This window comes from Hemicordylus capensis, chromosome 11, assembly GCF_027244095.1.
Source record: "Hemicordylus capensis ecotype Gifberg chromosome 11, rHemCap1.1.pri, whole genome shotgun sequence".
Lineage (NCBI taxonomy): Eukaryota > Metazoa > Chordata > Lepidosauria > Squamata > Cordylidae > Hemicordylus > Hemicordylus capensis.
This window is the reverse complement of record NC_069667.1, coordinates 16,324,892-16,348,706: the sequence shown is the minus strand read 5'-3', so window position 1 is coordinate 16,348,706 and position 23,815 is coordinate 16,324,892. Positions and strand designations below refer to the sequence as shown.

General features: G+C 46.0%; 2 protein-coding genes across 9 annotated transcripts in view; one reads left to right on the top strand and one right to left on the bottom strand.

Moving 5' to 3' along the window:
- HTR2C (5-hydroxytryptamine receptor 2C) overlaps positions 1–23,815 on the bottom strand; it is a 250,560-nt gene that overhangs the window by 158,961 nt on the left and 67,784 nt on the right. For 6 of the 8 annotated variants that reach the window (XM_053274333.1, XM_053274332.1, XM_053274331.1 and 3 more), the window contains exon 2: positions 23,462–23,539. The gene's annotated coding sequence lies outside the window, so the exon portion shown is untranslated. Of the gene's footprint in view, positions 1–23,457; positions 23,540–23,815 lie in introns of all 8 variants that reach the window. The other 2 variants (XM_053274334.1, XM_053274337.1) reach the window with 1 other exon arrangement.
- The window catches only part of LOC128335688 (translation initiation factor IF-2-like), a 68,463-nt gene continuing 68,111 nt past the window's right edge, over positions 23,464–23,815 (top strand). The window contains exon 1 of the mRNA XM_053274340.1: positions 23,464–23,539. Within this exon, the coding sequence (XP_053130315.1) occupies positions 23,465–23,539 (75 nt within the window). The 5' untranslated portion in view covers position 23,464. The remainder of the gene's footprint in view (positions 23,540–23,815) is intronic.

Sequence of the window (23,815 nt, the reverse complement as noted above, 5' to 3'; positions counted from 1 at the left end):
GAGGGAGACCATTTGGGAGGGAGACCCTGCCAATGCAGCGAGGGCCAATTTTAGTTCCAAATGGGACCGCGCGGCCCCATTTGAGAGCGAAATAACACCCCCCACATCTGAAGTCAGATGCGGGGGGCGTGTCTGGGGCCACACTCGCGGCCCCTGATTGGTGGCGGCCCGGGTTCTTTGAACCCATTCTCCCAGTGATGCCAATGCGCTGCCCCTTTTGGGAGGGAAATTGATCGGCCCCGCTGCATTGGCAGCAAGACCAGGAGTGCCTTTAAGACAGGGAGAGTCACTCCGGCCATGCTGCCAATGCAGCGTGGGCCAATTTCAGTTCCAAACAGGGCTGCACGGCCCCGTTTGGGAGCGAGATAACACCCCCACATCTGACATCAGATGGGGGGGTGTCTGGGGCCACACTCGTGGCCCCTGATTGGTGGCAACCCAGGTTCTTTGAACCCGTTCACCCAATGATGGCTCTGCCCTGGCTCATGTTTTTGGCTAGTTTAACATTCTGTGCTCATCCACAGGGTTTGAGAAGAGCCCCACTGGATTATATCAAGTGGGATCACACCAAATCCGAATCCTGTTTCCAGGAATGGGCAATAGGATACCCCTGGGAAGCCCACACACAGGACAGGAAGGCAACTGTTACGTGTCTCTAGGTTTGGCATGAAAATGTCAGGTTAATAGCTAGTTAACCTCAACATCAAAGTTGAAGGTCACTCCTTTGCTCCTTTAAGCCAAGAAGTCTGTCCTCCGTATTAATCTGGGTCGAGAGCGGGGTCAATAGCATTAGACACTTGCCGCGTCTAATTGGTACTGATTAAAAACAGAATTCTGCAGTAGCTTTGCCTACCGTGAGCACTGGATGCTAATAGCTTCTAATTTATCAGTAATTAGGTGGAACAGAATATCAAAGATCATGGCCTGTAATTGGAGCAACGATACAGAAAGGAAACAGAAGGTACAAATGGTACATCTTCTGTCCAATGTCTCCATTTCGACAATGCAGCCATAAAAGCAACTGTTTACCAAGCAGACACTCACCATGGTGTACCTATAACCATTGGTAAATTGGCTGGCTGTCTTGCTCTGCCGAGGAACAAGGAGAATCTTACCACATTTCTGCACCTGATCAGAAATCCACAAAAGCAAGACAGAGTTAAGATTCCCCTACTAAGAACCTAAGAAGATCTCTGTTGGATCAGGCTAAGTGCTACCTAGCCCAGCATTCTGCTCCCCACAGTGGCCAACCACCATATCTTTTTATTTACCAGGGGGAGAGCAACTGGCCTTATCCATCCCCAGTACAGCATACCTCCAGTGGCTGTTTCTGGTGTCTATCTTATGTTTCTTTTTTTAAATTGTGAGCCCTTTGGAGACAGGGAACCATTTTATTTAGTCAGTTATATCTATGTAAACTGCTTTGGGGACTTCTGTTGGAAAGCGGTAAAAATATTCATTCTATTCATATTCGTATAAGTCTCCAGAAAACCCCCAAGCAGGACATGAAGACAATCACCATTTCACATTGTTGCTTTCCAGCAACTCAAAGTCAGTGGTATACTAAATATGGAGGTTCCATTTAGCCATTGATAGACTTGTGGCAGTGAGTTCCATAAGTTAATTCTGCATAGTGTGAAGGAATCTACTGCCAACCCAAAAAATATTTTTAAGATCTTCATCCGTAAGCGAGAACTAGGCCCGAAAACTCCCTCAAAAAACACACACACACCAAAAAAAAAAAAAAAAAAAAGCCAAAAAAACCCCACCAACAAACCTCCTCAGTCATTCTCAAAACAACTTTCATATTTCAGCAATTAATCACAAGAGTGCGGTACTTAAATGAAATCCTGACAGCAACAGCAGGGCCAAGAGTAACAGATGAACATGAGGCAGGCTGATGAAGAATGAGTGCAAATTAATAATTTAGAGTCGCTCTCCAAAGTAATTTTCAGAGGGTTCTTCCTATCTATCAAAGCGTCCCTTTTGAACCCCAGCTCGTCCAGCTATTAAAACAGATGGCTATGCACTGAGAACCTTTTAGCAAAGTAAACTACCCCATCCAAGAGTTCCAACTCGGAATGCTAATGAGAGGTGGGAGGAGAAAGGGGTGTGGCAAGTTGCATGTACTTCATGGCCTCCAGTTGTACAACTCCTCCCTGGGTAGGGATGTGCACGAGACGGCTTGGCAGCCGTGGGCAGTGCAGGGATTGGTTCCATTAAAAAGGAGGAAGGCAGGTGCTTACCTGCTCCATTGCCGCCCCATCACTCATCCGGGACTGGCGCTGGCATGCAAAAGACCCTGCACGGCTCCTTCCTTATTCCCAGTGCCTTGCATGTGGCACTGGCACAAACATGGTGTTGCTGGGGGAAAGGAAGCAGCTGCACATGGTATTTTGCACACCAGCACCAATCCCGGATAAGAGGTGGGGTGGCGGAAGAGCAGGTAAGCACCGGCATCCCTCCTTTTTAAAGGCACCGATCCCCGCCCCACCGGACCAGCTCAGGTGCGCCCGCCTGAACTGGGCACCAAACCGGTCCAGACACATCCCTACCCCGGGGTTTCTTTTCTAATTAGAAAATTGCATGGCACCACTATTGAGATTTCAGCCTAGGAACCTAAGCTCCAATAACACTAGTCGGCTCAGTTCTGACTGGAAGCGACGACACAAAAACCCTACAAGACAAGCATCAATTCAGAAGTCACACGCAAGGAATAAGAAGAACTGTTCAGGAGCAGCTACGGCTCAGAGGTGGAAGACATGAAGGTCATTCATACCAGGGATTCTCAACGTTGGGTCTCCAGATGTTATTAGACTTCAACTCCCATAATCCCCAGCCAAAGGCCACTTGGCCTGGGGATTATGGGAGTTGAAGTCCAATAACATCTGGGGATCCAACGTTGAGAATCCCTGGTTCATACAGCCATTATAACTGGGACTGTGGAGGACTGAGGGGAAGGCAGGATCATTCCTACCTTCCCCCACATGGCCGCTTGCTTCTTCCCAGCTGCACCTCTTGCACGCCCATACCATTGCTGCAGCAGCGGAGTGGCACAGTGTTCTGGAAGCCAGGGGAATGCAGCCTGGCCTCCAGGAATCCCACAATGCACCACACTCATAGCAGGGTGCATTGTAGACATTCCAGAGCCAGGTTGTTCCTTCCTCCAGCCTCTATGATCAAAATGGCTGCTGGTAGTCCAGGATGAGCTGCCAGCAGCCTGATCGCACACACGACTGATCGGACGCATGAATCGCATACCCTCGTACCTCAATTTTAGACCAGTTTACAACCCAGGCTAGCCAGCCAAAGAGTTCAGGGACTGGGACCGATCCTAGCAGTTCTCACGAGGACCTCTACCCATGTAGGGCTGTGCTAGCCCGGGTAGAGCAGGTCATGAGAACAACCTCGTGCTTGGTATGTAGAAGGTCCCTTCTGCATGCAAAGGGATGCAGTCTGGATTCAATCCCTGGTAGCATCTTCAGGTAGGACTTACGCGGGAACCCCTCTCTGAAATTCTGGAGAGCTGTCAGAGTAGACTGTGCTGAGCTAGATGGCCCATTTGGCATAAGGCAGCTTCCTGTGTCCATGTGAATGATCCTCACTAGAGGTATGGAAGTTTAAAAGTTCATTGATTGGGATAACAAGAGCAGGGATCAGGATGACACGCAGGACATTGAATCAATACATGATGAAGCTGCTTTGGACATCTGTGGTTCTAACCCATCTCCATGCTTAAACAATGGCTTCAAAAGACCTGGATTTTCCCCCCCTTGTTGGCTAATTGAATACATTTGAAAGGATTTGGACTTCATTTTTTAAAAAACCCACCATAATAAGGGTGATCAAACTTCAGGCCTTTGTGATCTACACTTGCTAGTCTGCGAAATGGTAAAGTGTGCCGTTGAGTCGATGTCGACTCCTGGCAACCACGTCTGGGAGAAACAGACTAGCAGGGATTCGAACCGTCAACTTCTGGCTTGCTAGCCAAGTGATTCCTACACTGCGCCATTAGGTGGCTTCTCTGTGAAATGGCGCCAAGTGCCCAAGAGTGGGCTGGGGGAGAGCACTGACCCTCCGAGCACATGCACAGCTCAGGAATTTGTTCTCAGGAGCAGACCTGAGCTCACACAGTCCTTTCACACAAGCTTCACTCCTGGTTTCCCCTCCAGCTTTCTTTCTTTCAGCAGTCTAATTTAGAGGAGAAAAAGTATTCGTATTGCTGCTCTCAGTGGAGAGTTGGAAACTTTTGTCACTCTGCTAGAGGTCTACAAGGAGATCTGGACTTGACTTCTGCCCAGTCCTACACAACAAGATGGGCATTCTGGCTGCCATCCTATGCTCTGTGGTCGCCAGGAGTCGACGCTGACTCGAGGGCACAATCTCTGCACTGACTGGCAGTAGCAGTAGCATTTCAAGGTTTCAGGCAGGACAGGAGCCTTTCCCATCCCTACCTAGACATACTGCAGGGGTTGAACCTGGGACTTTCTGTGTTCAGAGCAGATGCTCTATCACTGAGCCATGGTCCCATGCTTGTAGCTCACATAAAGCAAAATTAAATTGTGCCATCAAGTTGATTTCGATTCCTGGTGCCCACAGAGCCCTGTGGTTTTCTTTGAGAGAATACAGGAGGGGTTTACCACTGCCATCTCCCGCGCAGTTTGAGATTATGCCTTTCAGCATCTTCCTATATCACTGCTGCCCAATATAGGTGTTTCCTACAGTCTGGGAAGCATACCAGCAGGGATCTGAATCAGCAATCTCTGGCTTGTTAGTCAAGCATTTCCCCGCTGCGCCACTTAAGGTGACGTAGCTCACACACAGAGAGAATACTGTGGAGAGAATATTCATATTTATTCTCCCCCCCCCCGCCCACTCTCACACACAGCATTCAAAAGCCAGAACCCTTCTTGCCCGAAATAGTATTTTGGGAGTCCCGGCTGAGGACTGAGAAAGTCATTTTAATTCACTGCACCTTCCCTTTTCTATTTGAGCTTTAAATATTTCTGACTGTTTTCAAAGAGGTTGCTGCTACCGTGCGCTAGAGAAGCACTAGAGAAGAGAGGAGATAAAAACAGAAATAAAAACACCCACAAGGGAAAGGTGCAAAGAACACAAATCTGGAAAAGGCTGAGAAACCTTTTCATCCCTAAAGGTTTCTCGGTTCCTTCCACTCACTTCAGAAACGGCCTGAAAACGGCCTGAACTGGCAGCGGGGGGGGGGGGGGGGGCGTTTCGGGTGCCATGAGCCAACCCTTTTTTTTTAAAGCCCTTCCTCTTCTAAGGACTTCTCCTCCCTCCCTTTATCTCACCAAGTGGCTATTATGCATAATTTGGAAGGTATTTGCCTACACAACAAAAATGCACTTTAATGCAGCTAAACCATCATGTCCAACATAATTGAAACAAACCCCATCATATCTACAGGGCCCTGCAAAAATCCTCTATTTACATGAGAGATTGGGAAGAGCCTTTGATGCTCAGCTGGGCATTCAGTAGTAGTCTTCTGTCAATAAAGGTGGCTGGCTGGGAATATTTGCATTGTGGACAGCTATGCAGTTGCCCTGCATGAGAATCAGGTGGCAGGAACAGCTGCAACCTTTGCCTTCGGCACCCTTCCTTCAGAGGGTGACACATCATTGCAAAAATCATCACAAAAATCTGCTTTCCCCCCCAAACATCAAGACATGCATTGAAGAAGTGTCATCGTCATCCTGGCTTTTATGATCTACGGCAGGGGTTCCCAACTTCTGGACCTCTAGTTGTTGATGAACTACAACTCCCATCATCCCCTAGCCACAATTTATTGTGGCTGGGGATGGTGGGAGTTGTAGTTCAGCAAACATCTGGAGGACCACAGGTTGGGATTGGAACCTCTGACTTAAAAGCCTCAATTCTGTTCCCTTGGGATCCTCAAAATGTACACTGCTCTGAGCTCCTCAGAGAAAGAGCGGGATAGAAATGTAAACAACAAACAACACATAAATAAGAGAAATAAAAGTCTTCTCTCTAGCACCTTCATTATGCTACAATCTGAACTGAATGGAGCCCAGCTTGGAAAGGTTGTGCCTACTCAAGGAAGGTTGCTGCCTCCGCCATCGTGGATGAAAGTGGCAAGGTAGCACTCAGCTGCCAGTGGGGGTGATCATAATGGCTCTGCCAAAATACAGACATTTCGCTGCAAGATACATGCTTCCCAGGACTCAGCAGGGGGCACTGAAGGGTGTGTTTTTCCACGGCTCTCACAAGCACAGCTGGAATATTGAGCAGAACAGATTCCACTGCAGTACAGCTCAGCCTGGGCGGTGATTTATAACTGGCACTGCTGCATTGGTGGCAGAAACCCGCTCCCCTTCCAAGGTATTAGTCCTGATTAGCTGAGTGGGCTTGACACCCACCCAAACAGCTCTCCCTGTGCTGCAGAAATGAACCCAGCAGTGCCACTAGACAACCGAATGGGGAGGCAAGCCTCCTCTGAATACCAGTTGCCGAGGAGCAGCAGCAGGGGGCGGGAAGAGGGTATGCCCTCCCCTCCTGCCTGTGGGCTTCTCGGGGGCACCTGGGCACCTTCCAGATTGCCCATGAAGACCTGGTGTAAGATCCAAAGATCCTAACATTTTGATGCCAGTTAGAGTTAGTCGAATCGGATTTTACACCACCTCCTCCCTTGCTGAGGCTTTTGGGGAGGGGGAGGGAGAGAGAAAGGAAGCAACCCCTGAGCCTGGATCTGCATGCAGGGTACTTCCCTGAGGGAGAATGGGGGGAGTTACTAATGGCTTTCCCTCCCCTCTCGGTGAATTTGTGCAGACTCTTGCAAAAAAACTAATAATAATTGGTGATTGACACACACCCCTCTAAAAGCAAGCCACACTTCTGCAGCTGCAATCCTATGCACTCTGACTTAAGAGGAAGACCATTGCACTAAATCATTTATTTCTGAGTCATCCCAGCAAGCCTGCAAACTGTTCTCAAGGCTCAGGAAAACAGCTACTATTTCATGACGCACATACAACGTGTGAAGCCTGAAACATCAAGATAAGATCCGAAACAGGCTGTGGCTGTGCAAACGGCAGCCTGCTGATCTCGGATGCAAGAGACGGTGCCAAAACCCAGATCATACGAACGGACAGCAAGCCTATAGACGCAGAGAAGCAGTTTCAAGGTGCCATCTGGCACAGTGGGCCGCTGTGGGAAACAGGGTGCTGGACTGGATAGGCTTCCTTGGGCCTGATCCAGCAGGGCTGTTCTTATGTTTTCAGGATGACATTGGAGTCGAATTAATGGGGATGCTAGAAATGTGGAACTGGGCATGCCTGTGTCCCGAATGAACTGGAGGAGTTCAAGGGCCGAAAGAAACAACCTCACTCAAAGATCTTGGAGCTCGAATCTGGGGTGATGAGCAACATTCATGGGAGCTTGAATCAGGGGTGGCTTTGAAGAGGGACCCAGAGAAATCCTGAGAACATTTTGAGGGTCAGCTTACTTCTTGCTAGCAGTTGTCCTCTCTCTTAAGAAAAGAATTCTGTTGGCAAAAGCACCAGCAAGGTTGTCAGACTCAGAAGCCAGCCCCTGGTGGCGGCCATAAATTCTGGATTTCAGGCATGTGAAAGATCTTTCCGCCCAATCAAGAGTAGAGTGCTGTTAGCAGCAGGCGGTAGGGAGGCTGGTGGTGGCCCATGTTTGGTCGCTGCCATGGGTCCCTGGACCCACCCCCCGCATCTGATGTCAGATGCAGGGGGCCGGCTAGCCACGCCCCTGCATCTGACATCAGACACGGGGGCGTGGTCTCAGTTCCAAACGGGCCGCGCGGCCTCATTTGGAAAGGAGATCGGCCCTGCTGCGTTGGCAGAGAAGCCAGGAGTGCCTCTCCCTGCCTTTAAAAGGCAGGGAGAGTCACTCCAGCTGCACGCGGCCCTGTTTGGAAGTGAAATAACGCGACTGCCCCCGTCTGACGTCAGATGCAGAGGGGAGTATCTTGGGCCGTGCTGGCGGCCCGGGTTCTTTGAACCCGTTCACCCAATGGTGGCTCTGCCCCTGGCTACCAGACAGAGCAGACAATGCTGGTTGAGATGAACCAGTGGCCTGACTCAGTAGGTGTCTGCTTCAAGCAAATAGTGCATGAAAGGGATGGGCCATAGTTCAGTGGAGGAGCATATTATTTCCATGCAACAAAAAAAAAACAAACCAGATTGAACCCTTGGAGTCTCCGCTTAAAAGGAGCAGTAATGTGGAAAGTCTCTGTCTGAAAGCCAGGAGAGTTGCTGCCTGCCAGAGCAGGCACTAGGCAGCATTGGGCTAAATGGATCAATGGTTCGACTCTCTAACAGGCAGCGCCATTTGTTCATATGACCTTGTTTTAAAAACTGGACATGTGGAACATAGGAAGCTGCTTTGTACAGAGTCAGAACATTGATCCATCTAGCTTAGTATTGTCTACACTGACTGGCAGTGGCTTCTCCAAGGTTGCAGGCAGGAATCTCTCTCAAGCCTATTTTGGAGATGCTGCCAGGGAGGGAACTTGGAACCTTCTTCATGCAAACAGATGCTCTACCACTGAGATTGGCCTAAGAGTTATATCTTACAGCAGACAGTGCTCCTATGTAGTCACCCTGCCAAAAACAAAACAGGGTGGATCCTACTAAACAGAGGGGACAATTCATGTTTGCTACAACAAAAAGAGGTCTCCCACACTTGCAAAAAGGCCTGACCTGCAACCCGGACACAAGACTTAGCAACCCCTTTTTCAAAGTCAGCTTTCTTTCTAGGGCACTCTTAGGAAACATAGGAAACTGCCATATACCGAGTCAGATTATTGTTCTATCTAGCTCAGTATTGTCTTCACAGACTGGCAGCAGCTTCTCCAAGGTTGCAAGCAGGAGTCTCTCTCAGCCCTATCTTGGAGATGCTGCCAGGGAGGGAACTTGGGACCTTTTGTTCTTCCCAGAGCGGCTCCATCCCCTGAGGGGGATATCTTGCAGTGCTCACACATCAAGTCTCCCATTCAGATGCAACCAGGGCAGACCCTGCTTAGCTATGGGGCCAAGTCATGCTTGCTACCACAAGACCAGCTCTCCTCTCCTCAAATTCATGCTTGCTACCACAAGACCAGCTCTCCTCCCATGGTCTTTCTCCAAGACCATCCTGGTACATAATGCTGATCAGACTGTGTGTCAAATTCAGTCGGCCAGAAGTGCAGCTCTGCTGGGGGAAAGCCACACCTGTAGGCACACCTGCACTCCCAGAGACCTGCCTAAGCATTAAGGTCTTCATCAGAAGTCCTGCTGTGGGTTGTCCCTACATTCAGAGGTGAGGCTGTTGGTCACCATAGATGAGGCCTTTTCAGTTAGAGGCACTGCATTTGCAGAATGCCCTCCCCAGAGAGGTCAAACTGGCTCCTTCCTTGTTAAAATATATTCATGAATACTTCCAGTGACATATCCATAGTGCACATCAAAGCATACAAAGTACATGACATCATTTGCAGACGCAAGAGTAATCCGGTAATCTATAAAAAGGTTGCCAATATACGAAAGAGAAGTCAACACAAAAGAAAGGGGTTAAGAAAGACTTAACCCATTTGTTATAACACCAGCCTTTGGGGGCAACCAGCCAATTCAACACATACACAAAGTGCTAGCTATGGACTGTTGCCCTAGCAGAGGCTCAAAAGACAATCTGCCTTTGTGGATTCAAATGTAACAAGTTAATTTAGCAAGCACCACGGGATTCTGTTATTTTTATATAGAACCAGCTTTGGAAACTTTTGCATTTGAAAACCAGGATATGCATCGCTGAAATCAGTAGAATAAGATTCTGGATTAGACACCACAGGCAGAAATTCCCTAAAATGGCAGGACTTGGCGCTGTCGAATCTAAGGGAAAGAATTGTGGTCTGCAAGGACAAGGCAGTGGAGTGGAATCAGGAATACTAATAGGTTAACGAAATAGATATTGAGTAAAGGTAAAGGTAAAGTGTGCCATCAAGTCAATTTTGACTCCTGGCACCCACAGAGCCCTGTGGTTGTCTTTGGTAGAATACAGGAGGGGTTTACCATTGCCTCCTCCTGCGCAGTATGAGATGATGACTTTTAGCATCTTGCTCTATCGCTGCTGCCCGATATAGTACCAGAGGGGATTCAAACCGGCAACCTTCTGCTTGTCAGTCAAGCATTTCCCCACTGCAGCATTAGGTGGCTTACCCGGGTATTAAGTACAGAGAGGGAAGGGCAGAATGCTTTTCAGTGCTCTTGCTGCTGGCTGGGGTTTTATTATATTATATTATTATTATTATTATTATTATTATTATTATTATTATTATTATTATTATTATTATTATTATTATTATTTTTTTATTATTATTATTATTATTATTATTAATTTGATTTCTATACCACCCTTCCAAAAATGGCTCAGGGCGGTTTACAAAGAGAAATAAAACAAATAAGATGGCTCCCTGTCCCCAAAGGGCTCACATTCTAAAAAGAAACATAAAACACACACCAGCAACAGTCACTGGAAGTAGTGTGCTGGGGGTGGATAGGGCCAGTTACTCTCCCCCTGCTAAATAAAGAGAATCACCACGCTAAAAGGTGCCTCTTTTGCCCAGTTAGCAGGGGTCTGCAGTGGTAAGGGGAACTTGCTTGTAAAGAGGCACGTGTGGTGTTTTTGGTTAATCCATTCCTTGATCCAGGCCAGCTTTTGAATGGGGCTTTAGTTACTTGTATTCCAGTGTCCAGTCCTGATGTAGAGGCGGGGCTAAAACTAAAACAAAAACAAAAAAACCCAAAACAAAAATAAAAGGTGCCTCTTTGCCAAGTTAGTATGGGTCAATTTATTCTTGCAGCAGTTGATTGGCATTTGCCAATGTCTTCTAACTGTAAGATATTGTGGCCTGTTCTAACAACATGCCAAAATTATGCTGCTTTCAGCAGTACTGCACTCTGGAACTGGTCCCCACCAAAAATAAGATAGTGAGGCTGTTCCTACAATCAGCCTAAACCAGGCTAGGAAAGCCAAGCCCAGTCTTGACTGACCAGAAGAACCACTGGGAGCCACACAGCTCCCTGAGGCAGCGTGGCAGCAAGTCCAGCAAAGAGACCAGCCTCTTGAATGAGATTAGGAGTGTAATTGCTCTCTTAAACCCATTTTTTAATCATCTGCAAGACCTGGGTGCTGGGAGACTGTGGAGTTCCCGGCTGGCATTGTAGGGGTGGGGGGTTAGGTTAGGCTGAGAGAGAAGTGACTGGCCCAGAGTCACCCAGCAAGTCTCATGGCTGAATGGGGATTTGAACCCGGGTCTCCCGAGCACTCTAACCACTACACCACGCTTTTGGTGGCTTCCTTTTCTCGCCCCTTTTGAGCCCTGTCTCCAATCATGAGAAAGGACTGAATAGCTATCCTGATATTTAGTTTTTGTTAAAACCTACCTTTGTACTTAAGTGGTTGGTGATTTTAGGCAAGGATTTCAACACAAAGGGGAGCAGCTCTTACCATCATTTAAGTGACAATGCACACATCAAAATCCGCTATAAATGCTCAGAATGAAGTTCATTTTAGAGGGAAAGGGGGAAAATATTTTAAGAAAAAGTCAAAGAAGGTAGATTTCAGAATGAAGGCAGTGCAACATTGATTGTGAAATGTATGAGTGTATGTTAAGAGCCACACCACACAATCCGATTGATCTGGGCCCCACACCCTCCTAGGGACAGTTCTGGGAGGGTCTGTTCCCAGCTCTACCACCAGAGATCCTTTTCTAGCCACATATGCTGGGAATGACATCTGCCATTTGAGCTAGGACCCCTCCCCAAGAAGGGAGGGGGGCCTCAACCAATCCCAGGGAGACCGACTACAGAAGAGCACAGAGCACAACAGACACCACCCTGGCCATCTCTCTCCCTCTGGTTCTGGAGCTCCAAAGACGAAGAGCAGCTGTAGAGTCTGGGAAAGGATCCAGAATTGTTTCTTAAGCAAACGTGACATCTCGGAGCTGGCGTCTCCGAAGAAGGTTCACAGCCCTCTCGCGGTTCGCTAATAGCTCTCAGTATGTTCCTTATGTGCTTGTTAGAGGGAGAGGCAAGGGAAAGGCTGAGAGAAACTTTGGGTCAATGTTCCATATGCCATTGATTTCATAGAGGGTGACTTTCCCCCGGCTGAAAAAATATGTATGAAATAGCACTGCATTGTTGCAATAGCAAGGAAGACCCCAGGCCCACACGATGACCCTTCAGGATAAAGTCCTCTTCAGGCCTTCTCATTCTGGGTATAATGTACCTGGCAGGGCGGATAAAAAGCAATGATTTTTTTTAAATAAACAGGATTAAAAAATGCTTGTTGAAATTGGATTATAATGTAAAGAAAATGCTTGTCCGGCTACACGTCCCTGTCTCCTTTACCCAGTCTTCCATCAGAGCAGGGACAGGGAGAAGGTTGAGCATCGCCCTGTGCCTCTGCCATCCCAGGAGGCTTGCTCCTTGTGTCTGCCCCTCTCTGGGGGGGCCCTGACACTCTCCACCAGCCAGCCTCTCATCCCCGGCTGGCTCTTTATATGCCTCCTCACAGGCCATGCATCGCCCGCCCCAAATTACGGGGCCAACACCCCTCCTTATTACCTGTAATTGACTACACTTCACAGCTGTTGCCAATGCCTCTCCCCCTTCTCCCTCTTCCTGCTCAGACTGCCTCCCTTCGGGAGGCAATGCTGCTGAAGTTACCCTCGCACACCTCCCCTTCGGTCTTATCAGGGCTCTGCTCCTCCTCCACTGGAGCTGAGTCCCTGCCCCTTGACAGTCTTTCCTCCGTCTCTCCCTGGCTGTCACGGTCCCTGTCGTCCCCGTCGCCTTGGGCCCTCTCACCACTCCCTCCTCAAAGGTAAGGACAGCCAGCCTCGCCGGACAAGGCTGAATTTCAAATTCTCATGGAGCCTTTTCAGACAAGTTATCACAAGTTCATTGTGAGGCTTTACTGCGAGTCTAAAAGTTGCCCCCCAAAACCGAACACAAAAAGTGGATTTTTTTTACCCCAGATATAAACCGAGCTACACTCTAATATGCAATAAAAACCCCGAATTTTGTGTGAAGTTCTGTTGCAAGATTTGACTGTTTTTAAGCCAAATTTTGGGTTACGGCCCATTTGACTCACGAGTATACCCCTGAGGTTCTGGCAACAGGAACTTTGAAAGTTCCTGATAGCTCGCAGGGGCATCGGGGTAAATCTGGCCGATATGTGAATGCATCCCCTCCATTCTGGAGGAGATGTGAACTAAAAGCCCTGCATGAAAAAGCTCATGGAAGAACAATGGGGTTAAAATTCAGTCTCATCATAAACATGCTACACCAGCTATCCGAAACGTGAATAAATGGCTCTCCGTCGCACACTTTAAGTTACTTTGGCTCGCTGCCGGAGGCAAAGGACTATTTATTATTATTATTTATTTAAAATATTTATACCCCACCCCTCCAGTGCAATACTGCGAGGGACGGCTCACAACAATAAGATAGACAGAGATACAATAAAAGTAATAAAATTAACTATTTTTTAAAAGTCAGATTAAAAATCAGAATTATTAGGTTCAAATTAAAACAGAAAATTATACAAAGCTAAAGAAGCTAAAGAGCCTACCAGATATAACCAAACAATAATGGAGCATTAAAAAGCCTCCTTAAAAAGGTGTGTTTTGAGATGGATAAACAGGATGCCATCTGTGTGAACACTCAGCATTCGGAAGCTATGCTGCTGAGGCACCAGAAGCAAGGCACAAGAACTCTCTGACTCAAACCAGAACATCAAAACCGGAACATCAAACCAGACAGTGGGGGACTAGAAGTGTGAGCACTGGAAGATATTCCCCTTAGGGGATGGAGTTGCTCTGGGAAGAGCAGAAAGTTCCAAGTTCCCTCCCTGGCAGCATCGCCATGATAGGGCTGAGAGAGACTCCTGCCTGCAACCTTGGAGAAGCCACTACTAGTCTGTGGAGAGAATACTGAGCTAGATGAACCAAGGGTCTGACTCCGTATATGGCAGCTTGCGATGTTCCTATGTTCCTATGTACACACACTGCCACCAGGGAAAATAAACTATAAAGCCTCCATAATACTTAAGATTCATTTCAGTCTCTCACTGAGTTGGTAAACGTGGTTTTGCTTGGCATGAGCAGGGAAGGGACAGAACTCACACAGACCAGAGGTTCAAAACAAACAAGAAAAAAAAAATTTCAGTCACATATTTCTGAACTTGTGTTTTATCTCTACGAGGTCTTAGGTTATTGTACATGCTGGTGTTATCCTGATGAAAGTGGAGGGAAGGATTTGGATGACTTACTTGTTTGGCCAGGCCTACCAAGGTTTTTAAATTGTTTTTTAAAGTATTTTAATTGGGTTTTAATGGTTTTTTAATGGTTTAAAATGTTTTTTTTAATGGTAAAGCACCTCCTTGCTGCTTTCTGATAGCAACCCTGCTACCACCTACAGAGTGGCCAGATTCTGCAATTAAAATCCGGCAGACGATGGCCTCACCTTTCGTGCCCAGCTTTATGAACTAGAGTACCATCTCACATGGTGCCTCAGTGCTCTTCAGGACAGCCCTACATCCATTAGCCCGACAACTCCTGGGCCTTTGCTTTGATGACCTATAGTTCCCCTGGATGGCTAAATATGGTGGATTTTAAAACTAACCCCATGCACTCTTTATGTCTTCGTGTGCTATGACCATTAGATGGTTGTTTTTTAAAAAATCTGGTTTTATACTTTCTATGTCTTTATTTTATGTATATGTAACTTTCCCTTTATAATTCCTTATAATGATGTCTTTTAGGAGCAAATAGTAGTAATTGTATAGTAATCATCATCTATCCTGGCTCTTAAAATGTAACAGACAGCTTTTAATAGTAACTGCCATTTGGGGTTTTAGATATTGTATCATCCTGGACACTTTTAGCTACTCTTTCTTTTATTATCTTTTACGAATTTTTTGAATACATTCTGTTAATAGCAAATAGTAGTATCATTACCGTATTTTATGGACTATAAGACTCACTTTTTTCCTCAAAAAATATCCGCCAAAATTCAGGAGCGTTTTATATGTTTTAACAGTTTAATATGTTAAAACTCTGAAAAACTGGATTAAAATTAAGGTGCGTCTTATAGTCCGTAGCGTCTTATAGTCCGTAAAATACGGTATATCTCCTGGCTTCTAAAATGGAACAGACAGCTTTTAATAGCAACAGCCATTTTGGTTTTAGATATTCTATGCTGGATACTTTTAGCTACTCTCTCTTCTAACATGTACGGTAATCAACCTCTATTTTATGCTGATCCGTGACCATAATAAAGATTGATTGATTGACTGACTGATTGATTGATTGCTGGTGTTACAAGGCTACACTTTACTTGGTCACGAGATACTCCTCAACCTTTAAATGAAAGTCTAAAGCAAGCACTACTACAGAAACTCAGCCCTTATTTCAGTGTGTCTTATTCTTTGGGTCACAGAATATCTCCTCTTTGAGACTGTCAGCATGGTGTAGTGGTTAGGGTGCTGGACTAGGACCGGGGAGACCTGAGTTCAAATCCCCATTCAGCCATGATACTTGCTGGGTGACTCTGGGCCAGTCACTTCTCTCTCAGCCTAACCTACTTCACAGGGTTGTTGTGAGGAGAAACTTCAGTATGTAGTACACCGCTCTGGGCTCCTTGGAGGAAGAGCGGGATAGAAATGTAAAATGTAAAGAGGCGATTCTCACGATCGCCCGAAAGCAGGCTAAGGGAGCCTAGCCAGCTTTCGGGCGATCATGTGCTACAACGGGAGCCGCGGGGATTTGGGGGAATAGTTAAAAAAACTGTTAAAAATTCCCCACATGAGCATTTCGTTTGTGCCCTACCACACAAGCCCCTTTGATGTCCCTAGGAGCTACCCATGGGGAACATGTGGTGTTTAAAGTTCCCCCATTGTCCCCGATGGCTGGAACAAGCTGTACTTACAGAGCGCACGCAAGTTTCACATTGCAATTTGAAATGCAGTTTGCAGCCCTGCCTAGGAAAAACACTGCAGAAGCAGACAGTAAAAGGGAATCTGTCCCTCCCAACACAGAACACACATTTCAAACAGTGCAAAAATGGCCCAGAAAGAATCACTGACCCAGAATCCACTGCCAGCCACAATGCCTGCACTGCAGTAACATCATTCCTTACGTTACCTCCTAGCATTTCAACAGCTGCTACAGCAGCGCCCTTACTTAACCCCAAAATAGCCATAAACTCAGCCAGAGCAACTTCAGTCACATTTTTTGACTGAGTACACCTTGCAATGCAGACGGAGCAGACCACAGCAGTCAGTGGAGCACAAGTTAGTCTCAAGGCCAGACATGGAGCTCTTCACAGCAAACACCAAGAAATTAGGGGTGTGCAGAACGTTCCGAACTCAAAACATTCTACCTCGAAACGGGACGTTTCAAGCGTTCCGAGCTCAGAACAGAATGTCCTTCAAACAAAGGGCCTGTTCTGAGCTGAGAACAGAACAAGCACATTCCGACTCTGAATGTTCTGAGTGTTCTGAGCGCCATTATGAAATCCATGAGCAGGCCAAGACACTTCTTAAAACAGTGCATGATGGGCTCAGAGTGCCAAACCGACCTAAGTAGAGCATAAGAGCATCCTTGCTGGATCAGGCCCATGGCATATCTAATCCAGCATTCTTTTTCACTCAGTGGCCCACCAGATGCCTCTGAGATGCCCACAGGCAAGAGGTGAAGGCATGCCCTCTCTCCTCCTGCTGCTCCCCTGCAACTGGTATTTAGAGGCATCTTGCCTCTGAGGCTGGAAGTGGCCTACTGCCACCAGACTGGTAGCCATTCATAGCCCTGTCCTCCGTGCATTTGCCCAAGACCCTTTTAAAGCCATCCAAGCTAGTGGCCGTTGCCATTGTGGCCGTTGCCACATCCCATGGCAGAGAGTTCCATAGATTAATTGTGTGCTGTGTAAAAAACTATTTCCTTTTAACTACAGGGCTGTGTAGTCCTGAAAAGACCCTCCTCTATAGAAGCCAATTTCTGGCTACGCTCTCTCTCTCTCTTTCTCTCTTTCTCATCCTGATCTTTCTTCAAGGTTTGCATAGGAACAGCAATGCTGTCTGGGTCCATATGCGGTGGTGGATAGACTGCTACTGTATCTGGGACTTGGCTGTTTCCAGACCATCCACGAGGGGCAGCCTCATGAGACCAGAATTCCTGTAGGCAGAATTCCCCTGTGCCCACTAGGACCACCAAACAGAGAACTGAAACTGATTTTAAAAAGCTTTGCCTAGGGCTTTTACGCACAGCAGGTTTTAGCATGAGTTTACGGGGAGGCTTTACTACAAACTCAAAGTGGTCTCAAAAAACCGACACAAATAGTGATTTTTTTTTACCCCAGATATAAATCAGGTTACACTCTAATGCACAGTAAAAAAAACCCATAAAAAACTGAATTGTGTGTGAACTGCTCCCCGATAACTCGCAGGGACTTTGGGGTAAATCTAGCCGATATGTGAACTCACCCCCTCCATTCCGGAGGAGATGCAAGTTAAAGGGCATCAAAAGCCCTGTGTGAAAAGCTTCCTGCCACATCTCCCACAATGGGTCTTTTCCCGAAAGGGCTGTCTATTTCATCATGATCTAAAAGCATTGGTGCATTTGAGGCCAAACTTCTGAGGTTCCGCATCACTTTGGGAAATGTAGCCTGAGGTCTCGTATGGACCAATGTGCTGCGAGGAAGTAACAAATACAGAAAGAGGAGGGCGGGGAGAGAGAAGGTTTTTTAAGGGAAGAAAGGCAACGCCGAAACTGTATTTCCTCCAAAAGCAGGCACAGAAATGACCGCCGTTCTGAATGACAAAGCAGTGCAGGTGTGGCGTGAAAGGCTTGCTGTCCACATCTCCTCGCTTACCCACAAGAAAACAGAGCAGCCTTGATCAGGGAGCACATTGGAGGGCATCAGAAGTGCAGTGAACTCGCTGCTGACCTGTTCACCAGCTCGCCGCTGTAATGAGTTGCACGCACAGAACACAAAGGAAGGGGGGGGAAACATCTGCCTTCCACACCCAGAGAAGAAGATTGGCCTTGCTTATCTGCTTTAGTACTCTAATAAGGCAGCCTGTTCTTTGAAATCGCAGGCGGAAAAGCTGACCTGATTTCTGGTGGTCAACTTCTTTGGCCCTCCAACGTGATCTTTCTTCAGGCAACCTGCTCTTCCGCTCTGTTAAAGGCAGGGAGCCTGTTAAACCTTCTACTCAGCCAGCGCATAAGCTAGGAAAGTTGCCAGGGCCAAGGAACTTCACTGCCTGGACCTGTCTTATACCAAACCAAATCACTGGTTTGTCCTGCTAAAAGAGCAAAGAGGCATCTTTTTAAAGTGGCGAGCAGGGGGAGAGCAACTGGCCCTCTCCATCCCCAGCACAGCATCCCTCCAGTGGCCGTTGCTGGTGTCTACCTTATGTTTCTTTTTTTAGATGGTGAGCCCTTTTAGTTTCAGGGAGCCATTTTATGTATGTATTTGTTTATTTATATCTATGTAAACCACTTTGAGAACTTTTTGGGGAAAGCGGTATATACATATTTGTCATATTCGTATTCACATTGACTCATCTGACCCTCTTTTCTCAGTTAGAAGTGGCTTCTCCGGCAAGGTTGGAGAAGCCACAGCCAGTCTGGGTATACAATACAGAGCTAGATTGACCAAGGGTCTGACTCCGTATAAAGAAGCTTCCTATGTTTAGAGCAGCTGATTCTAACCAGCCTAGCCCAGTCCAATCCAGCATTTCTCTCTTTCTACAGGGGCTGTTACTGGTGTCTCCTTTGACCAGATTGCACCATATTGCATGCCCTCTTGGGACAGTGAACTATTTTCTATTACTATGTAAACTGCTTTGATAATGTTTGTTGTTCTTGTTGTTGTTGAAAAGTGGTATAAAAATATTTTTAACAATAGTAAGTATTTTCTTGAATTTTGTTTTCAGTTGTCTCCTATCAAGTTGTACCTGCAACTGACGATCTCTTCCTAACACTGAGCTTCCGTATAACCTCAAATGGCTCTTAATTCCTGGCTTATATTTGAGTTTTTAGTGTTTGTTCTTTTACATTGTGCACAGTTTTTACACATGTGCTGTATTTGTTGAAAATTTTAAAAAAAACAAACAATCATAAGAATGTAGCAAGGACAAACACACACACACACCCCATGCATTCGCACAAGGAGCAATCCTAGCTCAGAAAGTACGTCCTGAGACAAAGCTCTACCAACTATCACAGCCCAACTACAGGCAGAAAACCAGGGTTAACCTAGCAGCTTCAGGATCCCACAGTGTTGGAGTTCCTAATCCAAGTGCCAGTTGCTCTGGGCTTGGAATTTTTTTCATCTGGAGCTTTCCCAGACAGCAGGATTTACTGCAAGGCTTTACTGAGAGTTCAAATTTGTTTTGTTTTGTTTTGTTTTTAAAAATGATGCAAAAATGGATTTATTTACCCCAGACATAAATCAGGCTAGGGTTTAATGTGCAATGAAAAACCCGTATCATGTGTGAAGTGCTCCCCAATATCTCACATGGACTTCGGCACGAATCCAGACAATGTGCAAAAACACACCCTCCATTCTGAGCTAAAAGCCCCATCTGGAAATGCTCCTGAAGGCAGAACCACAGGCAGATGCAGAAAATGATGGTGCCACAGACTCTGCTGTTCAAAGGGACTGCTTCTTACAGCTTTTATTTATTAATACAGGAGAACCTCCTTACTCACAGGGGTTCCATTCTTCATCTATTGTCACAAGTAATGGGACCATGGGTCATTGTTGCTATAGGGAAAGGGGAATTAGTTCCCGAAGTGGAGGGGAACAGGGGCATATCTAGGGTGGGGCAGGCAGGGCACGTGCCCCGGGCGCCACCTGAACAGGGGGCCCCATTTCTTAAAATTAATTTTTTTTAAAAAAAGGCTGCCAAAAACAAAATGGCCACTGTGCATGCTCAAATGGCCTCTGTGAGGCCCTAGGCCATACCAGGCCTCACAGAGGCCATTTGAGCATTCGTGGTGGCCATTTTGTTTTCAGCTGCAATTTTTTGAAAAAAAATTATTTTAAAAAATGGCCACTGCACATGCTTAAATGGTCCCTGTGAAGCCCTAGAGGCCAGCAGGGGGGAGGGGGAACCTTTGCAGACCCCCCCCCAGCCTTTAGGAAGCCTTCCAAAGAGGCTACAGGTAATTTTTTTAAAATATATAATATAAGTCACTGTACACATATTCAGATATGTGACTTGTATGTGACCTTCAGACTTGTATTTTTCCGCTGATATTATGGTAAAGTTATCTGAAAGATGGGTGTCAGATGTTTGGACAGGGGGCACAATTTCAATGCTTGCCCTAGGCGCTATTTTCCCTAGATACGCCTTGGGGGGAAACAAGAGGAAACTCCAAAAAAACAGAAAAATAACTCAAAAAATCTTGTGGTGTGCTCCGCGGGGTCTGTATGTGGCCAGGAATGCCCTGAAATGCCTCCAAAAACCATGAAAAATAACCGGGTGCGGGGGAGGTTGGAAGGAAAGAAGTCACAAAATGGCTACCTGGAGACAAAATGGTGTGTAGAAGTGACCTCCGCAGTCACTTCCAGCCCTCCAGGAACCAAGGATACGTGCGTTTTAACCCCTTCCTATCCACGGATACTGAAAACGGGTGTCAGTGAGACACCCTGCAGATACGTGGGGCTGCAAATAGCAGTTCCATGAATAATGAGGTTCTCCTGTACATTACATAATATCCGGATCTTCATCCAAGAAGCCCAGAGCAGTGTACATGGTTATATTTATCCCACAACCACCCTGTGAGGTAGGTTAGGCTGAAAGCTTAATGACTGGCCCAGAGTCACCCTGTGAGTTTCATGGCTGAACAGGGATTTGAACTAAGGTCTCTCCAGTCCAATACTCTAACCACTACCTCCACACTTTTTATGGCAAGGACAGACCAAGGCACCAATTCACTGCAGGCAAAAAGGCCTTTTAAAACAGCTGCCTTTTCCAGAGAGGACTTTTGATCGTATTTATTTGACTGCATCAGCCCTGGATTTCTGATTAAACACTTAACTGGTCATTTTCAAAACATGCCAATGCTTCTAACTGAGCACTTGAATTAATCGCCTCATAGATACTCGAAACTTCCCAGGGATAAATTAGAAAGGAAATTTAAAGGGGAGGATCTGACAACCATGATTATCAAATTCATCAGGATATACAGGCAGGCAAAGACACACAGAGATCAACTTCAGCAAGGAGGAGAAATCAAATTAGGAGGTCCAGAACAATGCCAGCTGGCATCGCAGCCAGACTGAGCTGGAATCAGCCACACTTGCATGCAAACATTCAGCTCAGTCAGCTCCGAAAATAATAATGTACATTCTCTGCATGCAGAAAGACAACATGTCAGGGAGAAGGATTCTACCTAAGCTCGCAATGTTTGTGACTAATCCATTCCTTGATCCCGGTCAAAATTTGGTATACAAGCTGACCAACACACAAAGCATCTGTGTACTCTTTGGGGCCAGCTACCTCTCCCCTGGGTGCGCCTCAGCCAATCTAGCGCCTCCGCCACCCAGCCAATCAGCTGCGTGCCGGGACGCACATTCCAAGGCACACCCAGGAGAATTAATATAATAGTTCTTGGGTTAACCATAAATAAACCCATCCATCCCAAGACTTACAGTGTACTGAGAGGACCAGGGAAATTCTAGAAGGAAAGAGAGTTCTCTTCACTGCTGTATATAAAAGAAGGAGCCATGCACATTAATCTCTACACCTGTTAAGCCTATTTCTGCACCCCATTTCTTATTCTAAAAGGATCCTGGTCCTCTGTCTACTACACTGAACTACTGCTTTTCTATATAGTGATGCTTTTTCAGCATAGAAGCAAAACTCCTACACATTTTATTTGCAGACCAACAAATATGTTTTTATTATTGCTGAAACACCACTAGACAGAAACAGAAATGTACTGCAGAGAAAAGGTCAGAGGGTGGAGCTTTGTTCTAGCCCATAGTAATAAGAGGTTCTAAATTTAATCTCATAGTGATCAGATTACTACATTGCCTTTAAACACACAAGCTGCATCTAGCCATCACAACACATCACCATCCCCTTTTCAAATATAAACCAGCAGTTTTCACCTTATCTTGTGGCAGATAATTCCATAAACCAGTTAGGCATTTAAGAACTTCGGCATACGAGCCCAAATCACCACCACCCCCTGCCCACTGAAATGGCACAGTCCAGACAAAGATAAGAACTTCTCATTGTTTGTGCAAACTAGGATGGAGATTACTTTATGCTTGAGTTTAACCCCAGAGCATTTGAATAGGGCTGCCTGTCCTCTGAAGCTACGCCTGGATATTTGGTTTTTCTAGTGTGTCCCCCACCCCCCAAAAAAGTTTTCCACAATATCAAGCCATTACAATCTCTATTATTGCTTTCAGAGTTACCTGGAGATTGATGCCAATTTCTGGAGATTTCAGGCCAAGCCTAGAGGGCTGCAACTTTACAGGTGAAGCAAGAATAGGTAAACATGCCCCAGAATATATTTTTTCCCAACTGAGTTACTACAGAGAGTCCCAGTCCTCATGGGCTGCAGGGAAGATAGTGATTGATTGATTGATTGATTGATTCATTCATTCATTCATTCATTCATTCATTTGATTTTTCTATACCACCCTTCCAAAAGTGGCTCAGGGCGGTTTACATTAAAATAAAGACAACTAAAATCAATTAACAGGTAAAATCAGAAACTATAAAAAACAACATAAAACCATTCACAATTATAACATTTAAAACAGTTTTTAAAACCCTGGAAAACCAGACTGTAATAAACTTTATTACAGTCTTTGACCAGTACAGAAACACGAAGGAGGGAACATAACATCACACGCATGCAACAATATAGCTAGCAACAATATAGTTTTATAAATATACAATGACATAGTACATTATTCCACTACGTCAATTGTTTGATGTTGTCATATATTCATTGCAATTAAACAAAACAGCCATGTTGTAGGTAACATTGGCTTGATGGTCTGACAGGAGAAATGCAATCTATATTTCATCTTCTTTGCCTGGTATGTCCTTAATCGGAGGTAAAATTAACAACTCATGTGAGTCCCTATAAAAATTGCAATACAATAAAACATGACCCACATCCTCTATGGCACAGATCACAGATCAGAGGATATTAGTTCTCCAAACATTTGAGGTCCAGACAAGCATCAGGTCTGGGTCACCTCTGGAAAACAAAAGATCCTATTTCATCAAGCCCCAGACAGCTTCTCTAAGCAAGGGACTGTTTAGACTTTTGATGCTCTAAACAACATGGGTGTGCATCACTCTGCCCTCACTCACACATGTGGAAATATCACACGCAAGTTCAACATCAATACGCTTTTTTAAAAAAAAACTTACTTACATTATGAAGCCTCAAGAGCCCAGGTGTGACAGCAAGACTTCTGCACAGAAGCCATCGGTTACAGCTCCCACTTGCCCCCTAAAACACAATCATAAGTTTGCAATTAAAATCACTTCATTGCACAAATATTTGAAAAGCAGCATGCTACTAAGGCTGAAAGTCATAACATCATCCGATATCCCCAAAGGCAAAAGTGTGGAAAAATGAAGGTCTCCCAGTTGTAAGCAAAGCCAGATGAGGAGACTGAGGCTCAAGAAGATCTCCATGTCTGCATCATTTCCAGGAGAGATGGTTGGCAGCGGCATTTCCCACGCTTCCGAGAGGGTGCAGCAGAGCCTAGGTCTTGCTGTTTTA